Below are 20,479 nucleotides of genomic sequence, written 5' to 3'. Positions count from 1 at the left end.
TATCTTGTTTTTCTTATATACCATTTTTGAATTATTCCTTTTACTTATTTTTAAAAGTACAAAGACATATTTGGAGTTTTTTTCCTTGGGTTTTTGTTTGTGTTTTGGTGTTGTAATATTGTTTTGGCTCCTACCTATGTATAGGTCCCATGTTGAATGAATCTTTTCTGTTTATTATTCATTGAGTAGAAACAGTTACATTCACGTAGCTTCATCTCCTTTGTAGTTTGCTCAAAAATGTTATAGAATACTCTGGTTTCTCTTCAGATCGCATAAAAATGTTACAGAACGGGGTAAAATGTGTCCCTAGACGACTAAACAGATGTGTTTTCTGGAAATGCTTTCACCAAGTTTTCCCTAGCAGCAAATTTCTAGTCCTGGTGAGTGGAGCTGATAAAGGTTGAGGCTTTCTGTGAAGACTTCTAGCTCACAGCTTTTTTTGTACGGGCTTTAAATTGTGTTTCTGCCTCGTTAACTCTGGCGAGGAGCATTGCTCTTGGTTGCTCTTCCCCTTCCCTTAGCTTCTTCCAGGAAGTTTATCCAGATTTCTCAGGGAAACACAGACACCTGCTTGCCAGGGTTGACAGTCCTGTTCCTCTTTCAGCTTTATATGCTGTGAATGGGGTACTGACAAGACCTTCTCAGATCGTCTTTTCTCCACCTGGACCCCCCTGTCCTGGTTCTGAGTAGTAAATACTTGATTAGGCCTCCAGGAGCCTTTCCTTTTCATACCCTGTTGAGGAACTAGGTTTGATCCACATTTCCCTTTGTCAGGCAATTATTCCTCCTCATTGGGAATATAGCTAGCTGTTCCTTAGTTTTATTATAAGCGGCATGTCCTTCTCGGATTGATTTGTTTTTCTCCATTTCTGCAGACTTCAGAAACAGAAATACACACACTTACTCTTTTCCTACTCTTTTACAAGATATCATACAGTTACTGAAAATACCAAAACAGGGGCGCTTGGGTGCCTCAGTCGGTTAAGCGTCAGACTTTGGCTCAGCTCGTGATCCTGCGGTCCATGGATTCGAGCCCCACATTGGGCTCTGCTGTCGACACAGAGCCTGCTTCAGATCCTCTGTCCTCTCTTTCTTCCCCTCCTCTGCTTGTGTGCATGTGCTCACTCTCTCTCTCTTTCTCTCTCTCTCTCTCTCTCTCTCTCTCAAAAATAAGCATTTAAAATTAAAAAATCAAAACATAGAGGTTAAACTTTGTTTGTAGATAGTGAGCAATTTTAAAAGTAATTTCTCACCATAAATTCAGTTTCCCTCAGGTTACTTAACAGGATACTTAACATGATACTTAATACTGATGAAGTATATTTTAATGTTGGGAAGATCTTATCATTCGCAACATAATGAAATTGAACATTATGGTGATGTTCATTTGATGGTATCCATGCTGCATTTGATGGTATCCATGTCAACTTTAGTGAAAAACCTAGAAGAAAATTGAATGTCAGCCTTCACTTGATATAAGAGTGTTTTTAGGGGCACCTGGGTGGCTCGGTTGGTTGAGCGTCCAATTCTTGATTGCGGCTCACGTCAGGATCTCACGGTTTCTGGGATCAAGCCTCACATAGGGCTCTGCACTGACAGCAAGGAGCTTGCTTGGGATTCTCTGTCTCCCCCTCTCTCTGCCCCTTCTTCTCTCTCTCACTCTCTCTTTTTCAAAATAAATAAATAAACTTATTTTTAAAAAAGTGTTTTAACATCCTGTCCCAAACAGCATTTTCTAAAGACTGCATTTAGATTAGTAGAATTTTTGAGGTTAATATTCAGTTCATAATTTTTAAGAACCTCTCCATTTTTTTTAATAGTGTACCTCCCTTTTTGACAAAAATCTCAACAAAATATTTTTTAGCAGTTATGAAAATTTTTTCTTTCCTTCACAACTGAATAACTAATCCAGTAGCATAAATCTCTGGAGATCCAAAGGAGGCCAGATTTGCCTCTCTCAGCCTGCGTGATTTCTATCTTTCTTATCTTGCTAGTATCAGCACTTTAATATTTCAATTACTATTTATATGAAATAATATGGTACATGCAATAGAATACTCCAGCAATTGCACAAACATTTATGATGAAAACAGATGGCAACCCTGCTGAAAAATATTTGTTGGAATGCAGTAATATGTAACATCTTAAAATTATATTCATTATCTCCTGTTTGGTGTAGAGTTGCTAATATGTGCAGTTAAAAAGTGCCAAATAAATAAGTTTATGTTTTCATTTATGTTTTAGTGGGACATTCTCATAATCTCAGTTTTTAGTTCATAGACCCCTCATTTTTAAAGCTATTTTAATATTTTTTTCTTAATCAGAGTACCTTCATTCTATTTTCCCTTTTATTTGTATGACTCTGCGATCAGAAAATCCACTTCAATGGTGTTGATTTATTCCTTTATTTGTAAACATTGCAATAAAAAGTCAAGCTTTTGGCAGGTTTTATGGCCCTGCATCAACTTTGACATGTCCTTTTATCTTTCCTGCCTAAAACTCTCCCCTGCAGGAAAGCTGAATTACACTTTGATACTTGTTTTTGTACAGTTGGTCCTAGTGTTGAGGGATCTCCAAGACCACTCCCTGGTTTGATGACTCTCTAGTATGACTCCTAGGATTCAGCATTATTTGTGACTATGATTTATTGCAGTGAAGTCATCTGAAGCAGAATCAGTGAAAGGAGGGGGCACGTGGGAAAAAGTACAGGGTAAACCAGTTGAAAGCTTTACAGAATTCTCTTCCAGTGGAGTCACACAGGAAACAGTTCCCTCAGCAACAGGTTTGACAACATGAGATGTTACCAGCCAGAGAAATTTATGAGAGGCTCAGTGACCAGGATTCTTATTCGGGGGTGATCATGTAGGCACTCCCTGCCTGGTACATGCCCAGAAGGAAATTCTGGTCCCCCAGAAGAAAAGTCAGTGTTGGCCATCAACCTTATTATTTATACAGACAATTTAAGCATAGTGAGCTATTCTTGTCAGGTAACCGTGAGTACCTGCCTGAAATCTAAGTTCCCAGATGCCAGCCAAGGACCAACCTTATAGCCATGCCTTCCCAAGGAAGGCTAGCTATTCAGGCTTGCTATGTTAACTCTGTTTTTTTCTTTGTTTCAAGTTTTAATTTAAATTCTAGTTAACATATAATATGATATTGGTTTCTGGAGTAGAATTTAGTAATTCATCACTTATGTATAGCACCCAATGCTCATCACAAGTGTCCTCCTTAATACCCATCATCCATTTAGCCCATCCCCCACTGTCCTCTCCTCCAGCAGTCTTCAGTTTCTCCTTTATAGTTAAGAGTGTCTTGGGGCGCCTGGGTGGCGCAGTCAGTTAAGCGACCGACTTCAGCCAGGTCACGATCTCGCGGTCCGGGAGTTCGAGCCCCGCGTCGGGCTCTAGGCTGATGGCTCGGAGCCTGGAGCCTGTTTCCGATTCTGTGTCTCCCTTTCTCTCTGCCCCTCCCCCGTTCATGCTCTGTCTCTCTCTGTCCCGGAAATAAATAAATGTTGAAAAAAAAAAAAATTAAAAAAAAAAAAAAAGAAAAAAAAAAAAGAGTGTCTTAAGGTTTGCTTCCCTCTCTCTCTTTTTTTTTCTTTCCTTTCCCTGTGTTCATCTGTTTGGTTTCTTAAATTCCACATGTGAGTGAAATCATATGGTATTTGTCTTTCTCTGGTTGAACTTATTTTGTTCAGCGTAATACACTCTGGCTCCATCCATGTCATTGCAAATGGCAGGATTTCATTATTTTTTCCATAGTCTTTCCTTCTGTCCTCTCCGTGAAGTGGTTATCCCCATAAAATATTGTGATTCACACTACGAGTTTCCATGCCACAAGACATTTTTTGAATTGGTGCTATGTGGAGGACCCAAGGTTTTACAAAGATGAATGAAACGTAGTTGTTTCATTTAAAAACAGAAAACTTTGGTGTGAGTCAGACCGTTAACAGTGAAGGTGTACATGAAGTGCCATCAGAGCACAGAATAGGAATGACTGAGTAAAAGAAAATTGGTAAAGGTTTTCTGCAAGTGGATGTTATTTCATTGGAGACTTGAAAGTGAGCAGGCAGTAGGCTGATGAGGTAAGATGGGGAAGGGTATGCAAGGTGGAGAGAAAGAAGTATGGGGGTGTGAAAATGTAAGGTGGCTCATGACAAAAGTGATCAGGTTTGTCTATTCAGTTGCTTTTGCAGAGAGGTTGGTGAAAGATGAGGTTGAAAAAGTTAGGGGAGGCTGGCTGTCAAACGTAAAAAGCTTTTTTCAACTAAGGAATATTTAGGTTGTTTTTGTTTTTGTTTTTGTTTTGCGCAGAACATAGGAGCTAAAGAATCTTGGTGGTGCATAAAGTTGTTTTTCAAACTGCATGCAGATCACGATCCATTAGTAGGTTGTAAAATCAATATAATGTCTTTTTAGTATTTTATAAAAGAAATGGGATATTATTTTGTAACGTATCCTAGTGCATTGCACACAGTGAAGATGTTTCATGAAACATTTGATAGATACACACACACCTACATATGTGTACTGGGTTGTGATAATAAGTGCATTTGTAACATTGGGTTGCAGTCCAAAAAGTTTGAAAAAATTTTTGAAAGCAGATGAATTGCAAGACTGTAAACCAACCATTTCAGAGTGTTGTATTTCCAATGATATGGTGACCTAGATAACCTGAAAATGTTTCTGCTACACACAACCTAGGAATACTAAATAAAAAATAGGCCAGAAGATGCACACCTGGGTGGTTGAGAATGTGAGTGAGATATTCAGGGATTAGAATGAAGAGTAACTGAAAACAAAGCATGTGAGCTCATATTTAGGGTTGGGGGATGTGGGAGGGGAGGTAGTTAGTTGGTCTCCTAAATCTAGGGCCTTTTTCTTTTGTTGGTGTGTGTGTGTGTGTGTGTGTGTGTTAGAGCACGAGCAGGGGAGAGGGAAAGAGGGAATCTTAAGCAGGCTCCACACCTGGCACGGAGCCCCACATGGGGCTTGATCCCATGATGTTGGGATCTTGAGACAAAATCAAGAGTCAGATGCTCAGCCGACCGAGCCACCCAGGCTCCCCTAGGGCCTTTCATTTTAATAAGAGGCTATTAACCCTAGGAGCTGAGAAGTATCCAGCAGTCAGTGCAAGGCAATAATCAGGAGTTGATCTCTCTTGTCTTAGGATCTGGGTTGAAGAAGACAAATCTGAGAATGTGGAACTATGGTTCATACCTCATAAAGGTTTGGAATTCAAATTCATACTACCCAAGTGGTCTTGAAACCTGCAGTCTGGGAAATTAACATAAAAATATGATCCCAAGCCAGTTCATGAGGTGCTTGGCAAAAGTCAGGCAAAACCACCCTTGAGTGACACACATTCAGTGCTGGCCATACACATTTCTCATGGTTGAATGCTATATACTAAGATTCAAACCTCCATAAGTGAGAACAGCATATACAGCAAATTGAAGGATCCTATTTCCCCCTGAACTTTAGCAGAGTAGAGCTCTCTGGTAGAAACTTAAAAAAATTTTTTTTAATGTTTATTTATTATAGAGAGAAAGAGAGCGAGCATGAGCATGGGAGGGGCAGACACAGAATCTGAAGCAGGCTCCAGGCTCTGAGCTGTCAGCACAGAGCCCGACGCGGGGCTCAAACTCACAAACTGCGAGATCATGACCTGAGCCAAAGTTGGATGCTTAACCGACTGAGCCACCCAGACGCCCCTCTGGTAGCAACTTTAATTTTATTTTATTATTTTTTTTTCAATGTTTATTTATTTTTGGGACAGACAGAGACAGAGCATGAACGGGGGAGGGGCAGAGAGAGAGGGAGACACAGAATCGGAAACAGGCTCCAGGCTCCGAGCCATCAGCCCAGAGCCTGACGCGGGGCTCGAACTCCCGGACCGCGAGATCGTGACCTGGCTGAAGTCGGACGCTTAACTGACTGCGCCATCCAGGCGCCCCAGGTAGCAACTTTAAAATCAGAGTTTTTAGGGGTGTCTGGGTGGCTCAGTTGGTTAGGCATCCGACTTCGGCTCAGGTCATGATCTCACTGTTCACAGGTTAAAGCCCCATGTGGGGCTCTGTGCTGACAGCTCAGAGCCTGGAGCCTGCTTCAGGGTTCTGTGTCTCCCTCTCTTTCTGCCCTTCCCTGCTCACGCTGTCTGTCTGTCTGTCTGTCTCTCTCTCTCTCTCTCTCTCTCAAAAATAAATAAATATTAAAAAAATAGATTTGGGGCTCCTGGGTGGCTGGTTATGCATCCAACTTTGGCTCAGGGCATGATCTCGCAGTCTGTGAGTTTGAACCCTGCATCAGGCTCTGTGTTGACAGCTGAGAGTCTGGAGCCTGCTTCAGATTCTGCATCTCCCTCTCTCTCTGCCCCTCCCCTGCTTGTGCTCTGTCTCTCTTTGTCTCTCAAATGAATGTTAAAGAAAAAAAAAGAATAGAAATAATGGGGGAAAGACAATATTCAAAAGTGTAATACTAAGAATTTTCCAGGATTTATAAAAGACATGTAAGAAGTACAATGAGTCTGAAGCCAAAAATAAAAATAATTCCATGTCTACTTCAGAATGAAACTGCAGAATGCCAAAGACATAAAGAAGATCTGAAAATAGTTGAGGGTGAAAAAGCCAAAAAGCTATTTCAGTAATTAAGTCAAGAGCTGATGTAGGTCCAGTGTTGGAGGATGGGTCCAGAAGACCTGTCGGAGAATTAGAGGTGGCATGATTTGGTAATGCAATATATGTCGAGTAAGGAGGTTTAGGAAAAAAGGGATTTAAAATAATGTTGAGACTTCCGGTTTGGGTATTGAGGCAGATGACACTCTGTTCAAGATTGGCAACAGAAGGATTGGAAGATTTGGGATGTGCTAAGGATGAAGGAGTGATTCAGAGAAAGGTAACATTGTTTAGGACTTGGTAAGCTTGAAGTGACTAGGGGACACCTACATACAGTTACCTGCAGGTGATGAGAAATACCAGTCCAGGGTCTAGAAAGCCCAAACATACGAGTACACAGGTCATTTTTGTAAGTGATTATTGAAATACTGAGATTGCCAAGGGGTAGAATGCAAGGTGAGAAGAAATGCAGTATGTTTTGGAATGTGGGGAATAGACCTCTTCAAGACGTAGATCGAAAATGAACAGTGAGAATGTAAGACAGGAGTGGAATAAAGCTGAGAAGCTTAGTGAGATTTGACCATCGGGAGATTATCGAAGGAAGACAGGACACACACAGTTATGCTGCAAGGAGTTTTGACAACACCTGTGAGATGTTGCCAACCAGGGTCGCTCATCAGAGACTCAGTGCTTACGATTTTTATTTGGGGCCAATCACCTAGGCACCCCCTGACTTTTGAAAAAGTCTTTTCTGTGTGTTAGAAGTGACCCCCAGGTGTTAGTTGTCTAAGGAGTGCATGGGAAGTGAGAAATTGGAAAACACTCAAAAAAGTTGGACAGTAAAGGAAGACTAAAAGACATCTTTGTTTTAAAATACGAACGGTTTACCATGCAGCAGTATATCATTTTAGAAATGCTTTATTGTCTGTTTAGGGCCTTTTTTAGTCTTTGAAGACAGGGACTTTATTTTTCTTCCCTCCTAATGCTGTTATGAAAACAGCAATGCTCATTAAATGAGTAAGCAGTTTTTGGTGCCACTTTATTGCCTTCCACCAGATGGACATCTTTCTATTTTTTTCTTTTCTCAAGTGTGTCCCACCCCGCTCTCTAAACTACTTTCTCTGTATTCAGCTTTTTTTTTTTAGCTTGCTTTTTCTTAGTTATCCATTAGTGGGATTATCTTAGGACAGTCAAGACTAAAGAGGTTTTAAGGGTTTAGATTGAGACATTAAATAGTTTGGTTGGGGGTGTATTACTCTGTTAAATTGCTCTTCTTACATCCCTAGGAGGAATATAAAAAAACAGCAGTGTGAAGCAGTTGTGGGAGCACAGTGTGGCAACGCAGTGTTAAGAGGAGCCCATGTCTACGTTCCCGGAATTGTGTCAGCTTCGAAATGTAAGTATAATGTTTAAGCGTCTCTGTAAAATAAAAGATTCTTTAAAATCCGTGTACATGATCAAATGGAAACTTTATTTAACTATCACTCAGATGCATTTCAAGTTTATCGGATATTTTCCAAGTTTTACGTTTGGGATAGCCAGCGAGAGATTTATCTGATACGGTGTAACAAATTTGGCATCCACGTAAGGTCTGCCAGTTTTTTCCTTTCCTTATAAGGGTATGTGAGATGATCTTCAGAGGACTGTTACTGATTAATAGAGTGTAAGATGTCAGTGAGATTTTATTTTGTATTCTTAAGTCCATTGCCCTCAGACTTCTGTTGTCACTGTGTGGGTAACCTTCAGTACCTGGAATTTTAATATTGGAGTAAAAGTCAATATTCTTAATTTACTCACTCAGTTGATGACCTGTTACATTATGCTTAGTAAGTTAGTCACTGTGGTTCAGTCCTAATTTATTGGGCTTGAAATCAAGAGACAGGGGTTTTGATCTCTTGGTAAGTTATTCAGTCTGTGGGCTTCAGTTATCTTGTCTGTGAAATAAATAACTTGACCTACATTAGTGTATGCTAAACTACTGCCCACTGGCCAAGTCTGGCCCATGTCTGCTTTTGCGTGGCTCACAACTGAAAATGGTTTTTCCATTTTTAAAAGATTGTTTTAAAACGCAGAATATGCCAGTAGACTTGATGTGGCTCACAAAGCCTCAGCTGCTTACCACCTTTACAGAAAAAGGTCACTGACCCCTGATCTGTGTGAACAGTTCTAGCTCAAGCTGATCTGCTACTCACTACTGTGGTCAAGTTAATGGGCTAGACAAATTTGTGGCAGGCTAGGTCTAAGAAGAAGTGGAATACAATTTCCCATTTTGAAAGTCATCAGGATGTGTTACTGAAATTAATGAAATGACTATAAAAATTAGACTTAACCATAGAAATAAATTCTGTACTCTGTAGTTTCAAGGTGTTGTGAGTATATACACATGTATATGTATGTGCGTGTATATGTGCACACATACATGTATATACACACATGCACACACATGTATATATATATATATATATATATGAATGAATGTTTGTGCTTATCATTTATATCCCTGCTGTAACTGCTATAATAGGAAACCTGCAAAGAAATAACAGGGTTGTGGGATTTAGAAAAATTTCTTTAAGGGATTTTAATATACTTTTTTGAGGAATCGTTTAAAAAAAAAAGTGAAAACGGAGGGAGAGGAATGGGGATGTGGGGTGAGGGGAGGAGAAAGAGAGAGAGAGGGAGAGAGGGAGGGAGGGAGGGTCCCAAGTAGGCTCCGCTCTGTTGGCACATAGCCCAACGTGGGGCTAAAACTCATGAACCGTGAGATCGTGACCTGAGACGAAATCAAGAGTCAGGCCCTCAACAGGTGCCCTGGGATCTTTTTAAAGGAACCTTAGAACTTTGAGGATTGAGCCAAAGATACCAAAATTTAAATGAAATTTTTTAGGGAATGTTAGGTTTGGAGAAAATAATTCAAGTAGGAGATACCTTCCTTTTCTGCTTAGCTAAATTCTTCCAATTTAGATAGAATGTTTTGAAGACTTTTGTTTTTTTGTTTTCCTAGAAAAAAGTCTTCAGTTAGATTTATTGTTACAGAACATTTAAAAGCAAAAAGCAGTATTTTCTGTAAGGGGTTATTTTGAGATAATGAGCCAGTTTAGACCTCCATACCCACTCGTGATGCCCTTTCATGTCCCTAGTCCAGCTTAAAGAATGTTCACTATTCTCCTACCAAAACAGAGTTTAATTAGTATCATCTGATTTTCTTCTTTCTTAGTTATGAAAGCTGGAGATGTTATTTCTGTATACTCTGATATTAAAGGCAAATGTAAGAAAGGAGCCAAAGAATTTGATGGAACGAAAGTATTTCTTGGCAATGGGATTTCTGAGCTAAGCCGCAAAGAAATCTTCAATGGGCTACCTGAACTGAAGTATGTCGTCAAGTTTTGTTTGGGGGAAATGTACATCCTTTCTGGTGATTCAAGGAAAATAAAAACAATGTCAAAAATAGATCTAGTTGCATTATAAAATTTTGTTGGTATAAATTCAACTGGAAAATAATCGTTGAGTGCGTATTTCCATGGTTTTTGAAAAATTGCTTTTAGGTGAAAGAGTAGGCGTTTAGATTAAAGGGCCCTGAGTAATCACATAGTCACACTGTAGTTGTCATTTTCAGTTTTCCTTGTGAATTTTATTGATTTAAAAATTGTTGCATCTTTGGGGGAACAGTACTCATCTTGAAAAAGGATAAATTGTGACCTATCCAGAGCTTTTTAAACAATCTGACTTTGTGAAAGGAAAAGCTTATGATTTTAATAAAAATTAAAAAGCAAAAAATTTATATGAAAAGAAATTTTTACCAGAAAGCCACATGGCTACTTGTGGTCAAGGATTAGTGTTTGGATTTACTCAAACCAAATTAAGATACAGTTATTGTTAAATCATCTCAGGTTGCTCCTGGCTCTAAACACATCAAATCTGTGGGCAGTCCAGAGTCTGCTTTTGCTTCACGTTTCGGCCTAAACTGTTTAAGGAGTTCTGTGGACAGCTCCATTACCCCACCGCTGACAGCTGATGTAGAGGTACTGAAAGCTGTGCGTTTATCCGCGGAGAACTGGACCATGTCCCTGATTCCTGGAACAGTTTTCATGTTGCAGTGATTTGGGTTTATGATTGAAATTACTTCTTCAGAAGTAACAGATTATTGGATTAGCTAACTCTGGAAAGCAGGCACTTTCCAAATGGCCAAGAGCAAATATTTTATTCTTAGATGGCTTATGAATATGAAGATAAAGCATATGTATGTTGTGTTTTTCTTTGGGTCTGAAATAGGGAATCAATGCTTTGACTGCCTCCTTCAGTTCTGTTGTTAGTACACGCCTCATCCTCTGTGTGTGTGTGTGTGTGTGTGTGTGTGTGTGTGTGTGACTGGCTTCATTTTTTTTTTTTCCTGAAGAATAATTGACATACAATATTGTATTTCAGGTATACAGCACAGTGATTCAGTATTTATATGCATTAGAAAATGGTCACCACAATAGGGTGTTACCATCTGTGGTCATGCAGAGTTGTAACAATATTATTGACTATCTTTCCTATGGCATACCTTACATCCCCATGTTTTATTGATAACTATTTTATTTTTTAAATTTCCTTCAGGTTTATTTATTTATTTTTGAGAGAGAGTGAGTGAGTACAAGCGAGGGAGGGGCAGAGAGAGAGAGATCAGGAGACACAGAACCCGAAGCAGGTTCCAGGCTCTGAGCTGTCAGCTCAGAGCCCGACATGGGGCTGGAACCCACAAACCATGAGCTAATGACCTGAGCCAAGGTCAGACCCTTAACCAACTGGGCTACCCAGGCACCACTTTTGATAACTTATTTAATCTTATTTGTAACTTATTTAACCCCCATAACTTAATCCTGGTAACTGATTTATAGCTGGAAAATTAATCCTTTTCACCTATTTTATTCATTACTGTCACCCCCTTGCCTGTCGTACCCACCAGTTCTCTGTATCTATGATTCTGTTTCTATTTTGTTTCGTTTGTTCATTTGTTTTTTAGATCCCACATACAGTGAAATCATAACAGTATTTGTCTTTATCTGACTTACTTCGCTTAGCATAGTACACTTGCGGGCCATCCATGTTGTCATGAACGGCAAGATTTCATTCTTTTTTGTGACTAATATTCCTGTGTGTATATGTATATATACCACATTTTCTTAATCCATTCATCTATCAGTGGGCACTTTTCTTCTTGTGATTGATTTCTAGTTTCTCGCAACTGATTTCTACTTTGATACTGCTGTGTAGGAAGAGAAGCTTGATGTGATTTCAGTCTTGTTAAATGTTAAATTTATTGAGATTTGTTTTGTGGCCTAACGTGGTGTATCTAGGAAAATGTTACATGTACACTTGAGAAAAATGTGTAGTCTGCTGTTTGGGGATGGAATATCCTGTATCAAGTCGATCTGGTTTGATGTGTTCTTAACAGCTGTTATTGGATTATTTTCTGTCTGGATGATCTATCCATTGATGTATGTGTGGTGTTAAAGTCCCCTATTATTACTGTTATTAATGATTCTCTTTATGATTATTTAATGTGCTTCTTTGTCTCGTTACAGCCTTTTTGTTTTAAAGTCTTTTTTGTTTCATATAAGTCTTGCTACCCCAGCTTTCTTTTAGTTTTCATTTGCATGGAATATTTTTTTGTAGCCTTTTACTTTCAGTCAGTATTTGTCTTTGGGTCTGAAGTGAATCTCTTGTAGTTAGCATATAGATGGGTCTTGTTTTTTAGCCATTCACTCATGCTATGTGTTTGAAAAAAAATTTTTTTAGTTTATTTATTTATTTATTTATTTTTTTAATTCTTTTTTTTTTTCAACGTTTATTTATTTTTGGGACAGAGAGAGACAGAGCATGAACGGGGGAGGGGCAGAGAGAGAGGGAGACACAGAATCGGAAACAGGCTCCAGGCTCTGAGCCATCAGCCCAGAGCCCGACGTGGGGCTCGAACTCACGGACCGCGAGATCGTGACCTGGCTGAAGTCGGACGCTTAACCGACTGTGCCACCCAGGCGCCCCTTAGTTTATTTATTTTGAGAGACAGTGCGAGTGGGGGAGGGGCAGAGAGAGAGGGAGAGAGAGAATCTCAACTAGCCTCCCCAGCACTGTCAGTGCAGAGCCCAACATGGGGCTAGAACTCATGAAACTGCGAGATCATGATCTGAGCTGAAACCAAGAGGATGCTTAACTGACTGAGCTACCCAGGCGCCCCCACTCATTGCTTAGATCATTTATATGGTACTTATTGCCATTTTGTTACTTGTTTTCTGATTGTAATTCTTTGTTCTTCTCTTGGGACTTGATGATTTTAATATTATGCCTGGATTACTTCCTCTTTTTTGTGTGTGTACCTATTCTAGGTTTTCAGTTTGTGGTAACCATGAGATTCATACGTAATCTATGTATATAACAGTGTATTTTAAGTTGGTGATTGCTTAATTATGAACACATTCCAAAATCACTACATTCCCCACCCCCACCCACCAGCATTTTATGTTTATGCCATCATATTTTACATCTTTTTATCCTATGTATTTTTTATCTAAATTATTATAGGTATAGGTGATTTTACACTCTTGTCTTTTAACCTTCAGACTAGTTTTATAAGTGGTTGATCCACTACCTTTACTATATATTTTCGTTTACCGATGAGATTTTTTTTCTTTCATATATCTTTATTTCTAATTATGGCCTTTTCCTTTTTGTTTAAAGAAGTCCCTTTAATATTATAAATTTAATTTAGTGGTGATGATATCCTTTAGCTTTTGCTTCTCTGATAAACTCTTATCTCCCCATCAATTGTAAATGATACCCTTTCTGGGTAGAGTATTCTTGATTGTAAGCACTTTGAAAACATTGTGGCACTCACTATCTTCTGGCTTGCAAAATTTGTGCTGAGAAATTGATAGTGTGATGTGCAGGGTAGGGGTTGGGTTCCTTTATATGTAACTAATGCTTTTTTTTTTTTCTTATTTTGTTGCTTTTAAGATTCTGTCTTTATGTTTTTAATTTTTGACATTTTTAATTATAATGTGTCTTGGTGGGGATATCTTTGAGTTCATCTTTTTTTGGATTCTTTGTTTTTCCTAGACCTGGATGTCTGTTTCCTTTGCCAAATTAGGGACACTTTCATCTACTATTTCTCAAATAAGTTTTCTGCCCCTTTCGCTCTCTCTTCCTCTAGAGACCCCAAGAAGGGGAATGTTAGTGCACTGATGTTGGCTTACAGGTCCCTTAAACTATCCTTGACACTTGTAATTATTTTTTCATTTTTTTTTTCAGTTTGGGTAACTTTTACTACCCTGTTTTCCAGATCACTGCTCTGTTCTTCTATATCAGTAATCTGCTGTTTATTCCCTATAGTGTATTTTTATTTGTTATTCCTCACCTCTAATTGGAACTTTCTTATATTTTATTTTTGTTGAAATTCTCTCTGTGTTTATCCATTTTTCTTCTGAGTTTGATGAGCAGTTTGATGGCCATTACTTTGGACTTTCTCTTGGGTAGATTGTTTATCTCCGTTTAGTTTTTTTTTCTTTTGTTTTATTTTTTTGTTTGGAACATATTCTTTGTCTCCCCGTTATGCCTAACTCTATGTTTATTTCCATGTATTCCATAGTTCATCTACATCTCCTGGTCGTAAAGGAGTGGCCTTATGTAAGAAATGACCTGTAGGGCCCAGAAGTGCGATTCCCTCGCGCCGACCACCAGACGCAGGTGCTTCAGGGGTGTTCCCTGGGTGGGCTATATGTGTCCTACTCTTGTGGCAGCCCCTCAGTAGCTCCAGGTGCATTCTTCCCTCCCTTGCCTGGTTAGCTGGAGGCCCATCCCTGATGGCTGCAGGTGTGCTGGTGGGTGGAATTATCACCCTGTAGACTGCAAGGCCCTGCTGAGGGCTGGGGTCGTATGGGGTTCTCAGTGGGATGCACACCGTGGCTTCAGCGGTCTAGAGGGAAATTTCCAAATGGTGCCTTTCATCCCAGCATCAGCAGGGCTGCCCCCAGTGTCTTACCCCCCAGGGCGAGTCCCCTCCATCCCCTTCAGCAGTTATTCCGAGATTAGTAAGTAGGTCTACTTCTATGGTGCATGTGCTTTTTGATCTGGCTCTGATCTTTTTTGTTCTTTTTGATGTGGTTTTTTAATCTGATCTGAAACCATTTGTACTGGGTTCTGGGTTGAGTCTGTGTGGAAGGCTTTTTTCAGTGGGTTTTCCTTTCCCTGTGGTTCTGTAATTTTCCTGGACCTACTCCCTGTTGGTTTTTAAAGCCAGCTGTTTTGGAAGCTCATCTCTCCATGCAGGATCCAAGGGTTGGGTTGCCTGATGTGGAGCTTCGATCTCTCTTCAGGGAGATAAGATTCCTTTGAGGTCCCCTCTGACCATGGAATGTTGTTCCTGGGGTGTGGCTTTTTTCCTTATCAGGAATGTATCTCTGCCATTTCTACCCATCTTGGTGCTGTCTCTTGTTGTGGGGGCTCTGTTCATCCAATCTCTAAGTCCCCTTCAGAATGAATTATGCCATATGTAGCTGCACATTTGTTGTGTCTGTGGGGGGAGGTGAGCTCAGGATCTTTTTATTCTGCCATCTCGAACCTTCTTCCACTCTTCATTCCCTTATATTATTCAGAACTACTACACTGACAGACTTTTCTGAGTAATGTTTTTTGGTGGGAGTAGCAGGCAGCCATCTTACAGAAAACTCTTTTGTAAACTCAACTTTTAAACTCCGCATCCAGTTACGCTGTTAGGATTTCTTTCTCTGCCTATGTGAGGAAAAGCATGCTTCCATAACCAAGGAACACTGTACATACACCATGTTTCTTGTGGAATTTTAGAACTACGTCAACTAGTAGCACTTTGTTATTCGGTTGGTAAGTTTGCACCCTTTGGCTTCTTGAATTATAGCAGAGTTGAGTCTTAGACTTCATAGAGGTAGATTAATTTACTAACAGCCTGTTTTGATGAGATCTGGTGCGTTGCATTATTATATGGAGACACACCTAACAAAAAAAGTTGTACTTTAAGTTAAATACTGTATGGACGAACGTACTTGTGCTGGTGGTCAGAAGGGGATACCCAAATAGCAGAACTTGAAACACTAGGTGGGAACTGGATTAGAAAGGCAGGCCTATAAATGCTAATGTTTTGAGTATTTTTCAGAGGACTAGTGTCCTGGGAGTCACAAATTCATTTAAATTACAAAAGAGTGAGCAGGTGGGTTGTGGCATTCAAGGTGTTCCATAATGGATTCGGACTCTGGGCAGGGGTTGAGGTGTTGATCAAGGTCAGTATACCAGTTATACCAACAAATGACTGACTTTTGAATGTGAGGCTGTGACTTTTCAGAAGGTTCCTTTGTATTTTTTCTTGTCAGGGACAGCAACTGTGCAGGAAGTGGCTAGATTTGATCCCAGCTGGAGCAAGGACCAAAGACTGAACTGATTAACTAACTCTCATTAAAAGGAGAGATGCAGACACATCGAGGGAGGATAAAAGGGATGGGAAGGGGGAGAAAGGAGTTCATATTTACTGTATGACAAAGGATGTTAGAACTGAGTGGACATCATAGTCATCTCACTGCGATGGCAGTCCATGAATAGCTACAGCAATTATTTCACTTCAAAGGGCAGTATAAACTTATCCTTCTGAGGCATAATAATAATTTGGTCTTTGGGTTCCTGGCACACAACTCCCCAAGTCCTTGGAATCTCCGTAGCGATGAGTGTCTTCTGTATGGTAATGAGAAGACTGGTAGCTGGGGGTCCCTAGGTAGCATCTAGATGGCACTAGCGAGAGGAACCAACCACGTGGTAAGAAGGTTGGAACTTTTAGCTCTACCCCTGGACATCCAGGGTGGGGAGAGGGCCTGGAGATTCACTTAATATCCAGCAGTCGGTGATTTAATCGTGTCTGTGTAATGAAACCCCCATAAAAACTCCTAGATGGTGGGCCTCAGAGAGCTTCCAGGTTGGTAAACACATGGAGGTGCTGGGGGGAGGGGGGCGGGTGGTGGTGATGCATGCGCCTCTCCCATACCTTCTGCGCATTCCTTTGATTTGGCCAATACTAACTTGAATCCTCCATGGTAAACTAGTAATACTAAGTGCTTTTTTGAGTTCTGTGAGTTCTAGCGAATTTTCAAACCTGGGAGGGCACTGTGGAAACCCCCAAATTTATAGCCAATTGATCGGAAGTCCAGGCGGCACCTTGGGATGTGCAGCTGGCATCTGGAGTGAGACCAGTCTTGTTGGATTGAACCTTTGAGCCTATGCAGTCTCCCGATAATCCCAGGCAGTTAGAGTCAGAACTGAACTGAATTGCAGGACCCCTGGGTGGTTTGAGAGAAAACCTTGCACATTTGGTGGCAGGAGTGTTGTGAGTAAAATTAGCCCAACTACCTATGTCAGGCAGGGTGCAGATCATTGGAATGGATGCTTCTGCTCCAGGATTGGTTCAGAAGCTGTGAGTTTGTTCTCGATGTCCATACTTAGATGCTATACGTGTACTCCTGCACCTGGGTTCAATCCTGTTCTCATCCTTGCCTTTATTATTAGATTGCGCTTTTTCTGTGCCCCTTAGATCCCTGGAACATGGTGTTGATTGGCTTTTTTTCTTCCTCTTTGTGGTGTGGCCTGATACGCCAGGCCATGTTTGGCATTCTCTAACTATTTGTGTACTTCCTCTTGCCTTTGATAGTCTCTGACAGCCTCTGTCAGATTGCGATGTTTGTCCTGATGAATCACCATCCACCATGTTCTCCTGGGCCCTTGCACTTCCTGCTCTGATCATTTCCCCTGCCCCTTATAAAATGGGACAGAGCTCATTGTAAGGATTGTGTCAGTACTGGGCAATTACTCTCTAAAGAGTTGAGAAGAGAGTTGTGTGGCATGTTTGTTGTTTCTTAGCATCGGCATGACTCTTAAGTATATATATATATTTTTTTAAATTTTTTTTAATGTATATTATTTATTTGAGAGAGAGAGAGACAGAGTATGAGCAGGGGAGGGGCAGGGAGAGAGGGAGACACAGAATCTGAAGCAGGCTCCAGGCTCTGAGCTGTCAGCACAGAGCCCGATGCGGGGCTTGAACTCCCAAACTGTGAGATCATGACCTGAGCTGAAGTTGGAGGCCTAACCGACTGAGCCACCCAGACGCCCCAAGTATATTTTTGTTTTTCATACAAGTACCTAGCATAGTGCCTTCCAGACTGAAGGATTCAGAAACTGTTGATTGCTGTTAACAGTGATCATGGATCTGTTACCAGAAAGATTAGAATAAATCAATAAATAAAGACTCAGATGTCAAAGAAAGACAAATGCCATATGATTTCACTCATGTGGAATTTAAGAAACAAAACAAGCAAACAAAGGGAAAAAAAGAGACAAACCAAAAACCAGGCGCCTGGTTAGATAGAGCACAAGCTGATGGTTATGAGAGGGGAGGTGGAGGTTGGTGGGGGGGATGAGTGAAATAAAGGGGATTAAGAGCACATTTATTCTCATGAACACTGAATAATGTATAGAATTGTTGAATCACTATATTGTATACCTGAAACTAATACAGCACTGTATACTGGAATTAAAAGGTAAAATAACAATACAACTATTGTATGTTAATGTAAATAACATTTTTAATTAAATAACTGTGTGTTGTTTTTTTAAAGATTCAAGTCATTCTTTGCTTTTTTCAGTGTGTTCAAATCTCTGAAAAACTCCTTTGTGCCTAAATGAAAATTTTATGTAACTTTATCCTTTTTACTTTTCCTGATGGCCTTCTACTGCAGGGAATGAGTCATAGACAATTCACAGGAATATCCTAAGGATTGTGGTGTTGAGTTAAAGAGGTTTTAAAAAGGCAGAACATCCTATATTTATTGGGCTGCTTGGGTATGTTCCCAGAAGTGGAGTTTGTATAGACTATGGACTTTATACAGACTAATGTCAGATTTTCTGCTTTTCAGAGGTATAGGCATAAGAATGACAGAACCGATATACCTCAGCCCCTCATTTGACAATGTACTGCCCAACTACTTATTTTTACAGGTAAGTATTTGTGAAAGCAAAATATTTATTAACATTGAAACATAACTTCAGTGAGTTATTTCAAATACAGTGGTTTTTTTCTATTACCATATTTTTTGTGGTTTATTTTTCTGATCTACCTTTTGTTAATGAGCAGTAAGAAAAAACTTTGTACGTACTCTCTTTTTCTCAATTGATTTTTTTTCCTAATGTTCATTTTTGCTAGAGAGCATAGGTGGGGGAGGGGCAGAGAGAAGGGGGGACGGACAGAGGATCTGAAGCAGGTCCTGTGCCGACAGTAGCTTGCTGATGCTGGGCTCGAACTCATGGACCATGAAATCATGACTGGAGCCGAAGTTGGGTGCTCAACCGATGAGCCACCCAGGTGCCCCTCAACTGAATTTTAAACTTTTTTTTAACCCTCTGTTGCCCAAAGGCGCTTTAACAGCTCATTATAATCATTATTTTCCATCTCAAAATATTAATGTCTAAATAATGCATGTGTTGATATACATATAAGTGTATTTGTAACTTTGAGTGAGATGCAGATGGTTTACTACTAACACATTTTTGTCAGGTGGTTATCAATTGCTGTGATATGACAGTTTATTTTGCCATGTCCAGTTTATTGCATACTTTTGCAGACGGTAACTCTTTTGATTTGTTACAGTTCATTGGTTAGATGGTATTATTGTTACTACTCCCAATATGTAATGAAGATACTGAGTATCAGATCTGTTAGGTTTCTTGGACAAGGTCATATACAGTTCATAATTAGTAATGTCTGAACCCTGACCTAAATGCACATGCCATTTACTTTCTGCTCTGCCCAGTGTTTAATCAAAAGACATAAACCCAAAGTTTATTTCTAATGGGAACAAACAGGAAAAAAGATTTATGTGTATTATCTGATTCTACAATAGTGATGGTGTAACACATAGGGTATATAACCTACTATATAGTTACACACTATTATTCAAATTCTTCTTTGGTAATTTGTGCCAGCCCCCCGCCCCCCGCCTTTGTTTTAAAATTTGGAGTTGCGCTAGGTGCTTGGAATATATTACCACAAGCATTAACTGGCTTACAATTTAAGACAGCTGATACTGAACACATTATTGAATGATGTTCAATAACCATTTAACTTGGGACACAAGGTAGTTCATAGGATGACTGGCTGAAGAAATTTACACCTTGAAGAAATCATATTTCATAAGCATAAGAGTTTGGCAACTGGTAGCCTTTGTCTACCTACTTGGTGAGGTTAGTTTATAGAATGGGTGGAATTATAGAGCTGCTGCAAAATTCCTGGGGAAATTTGTGGGGTTCTCTTTCGCTTTCTCTTTCCCGCTTTTGGATACCTCTTGGCCTTGGCATTATCCCCAAATCTATATTCTTTGTTACTTCTAACAGCTAATGCAAAAGCTTTGCATTGGAGACTGTTTTGCTGGGGTATGTGTATGTGTAAGGGGCTATTGATAACTGATTATTTTTCATTTTAGCACTCGAAGTTATATACTAGAATATACTTTTCAGAGTTAATTGGAGTGTTGTATACAATCATTAAAACTACAACTGTGTAATACCATTTGGCTTTTCACAGTCAAAAGGGAACTTTTGAATTGCTTAAACACAGTCCACAGAATCTCAAAATAATCTTAGATGTCCTTCACATTTGAAATAATTGTCAGTTAAAAGTTTAGCAGTTAAATACTTTCAAGAACTGCTTTCAGCTATATTCTAATAACATTTTAGTTTAACTGGAATAAAACACAGTGCCTGAAACTTAATTTTCTCATTGCCTCGTTCCTTGTAAATAATTAATTTAAGAGCCAGATG

At 39.7% G+C, this 20,479-nt stretch overlaps 1 protein-coding gene across 3 annotated transcripts in view; it reads left to right on the top strand.

Annotated features, from left to right (window-relative positions):
* NSUN6 (NOP2/Sun RNA methyltransferase 6) overlaps positions 1-20,479 on the top strand; it is a 73,193-nt gene that overhangs the window by 9,891 nt on the left and 42,823 nt on the right. For all 3 annotated transcript variants that reach the window (XM_043564400.1, XM_043564402.1, XM_043564401.1), the window contains exons 4-6: positions 7,903-8,012; positions 9,831-9,984; positions 18,580-18,661. In XM_043564400.1, the coding sequence (XP_043420335.1) occupies positions 7,903-8,012; positions 9,831-9,984; positions 18,580-18,661 (346 nt within the window). The remainder of the gene's footprint in view (positions 1-7,902; positions 8,013-9,830; positions 9,985-18,579; positions 18,662-20,479) is intronic.

The sequence above is a fragment of the Prionailurus bengalensis genome, chromosome B4, assembly GCF_016509475.1.
Source record: "Prionailurus bengalensis isolate Pbe53 chromosome B4, Fcat_Pben_1.1_paternal_pri, whole genome shotgun sequence".
In the NCBI taxonomy this organism is placed as follows: domain Eukaryota; kingdom Metazoa; phylum Chordata; class Mammalia; order Carnivora; family Felidae; genus Prionailurus; species Prionailurus bengalensis.
This window is presented reverse-complemented; position numbering and strand designations above follow the sequence as displayed.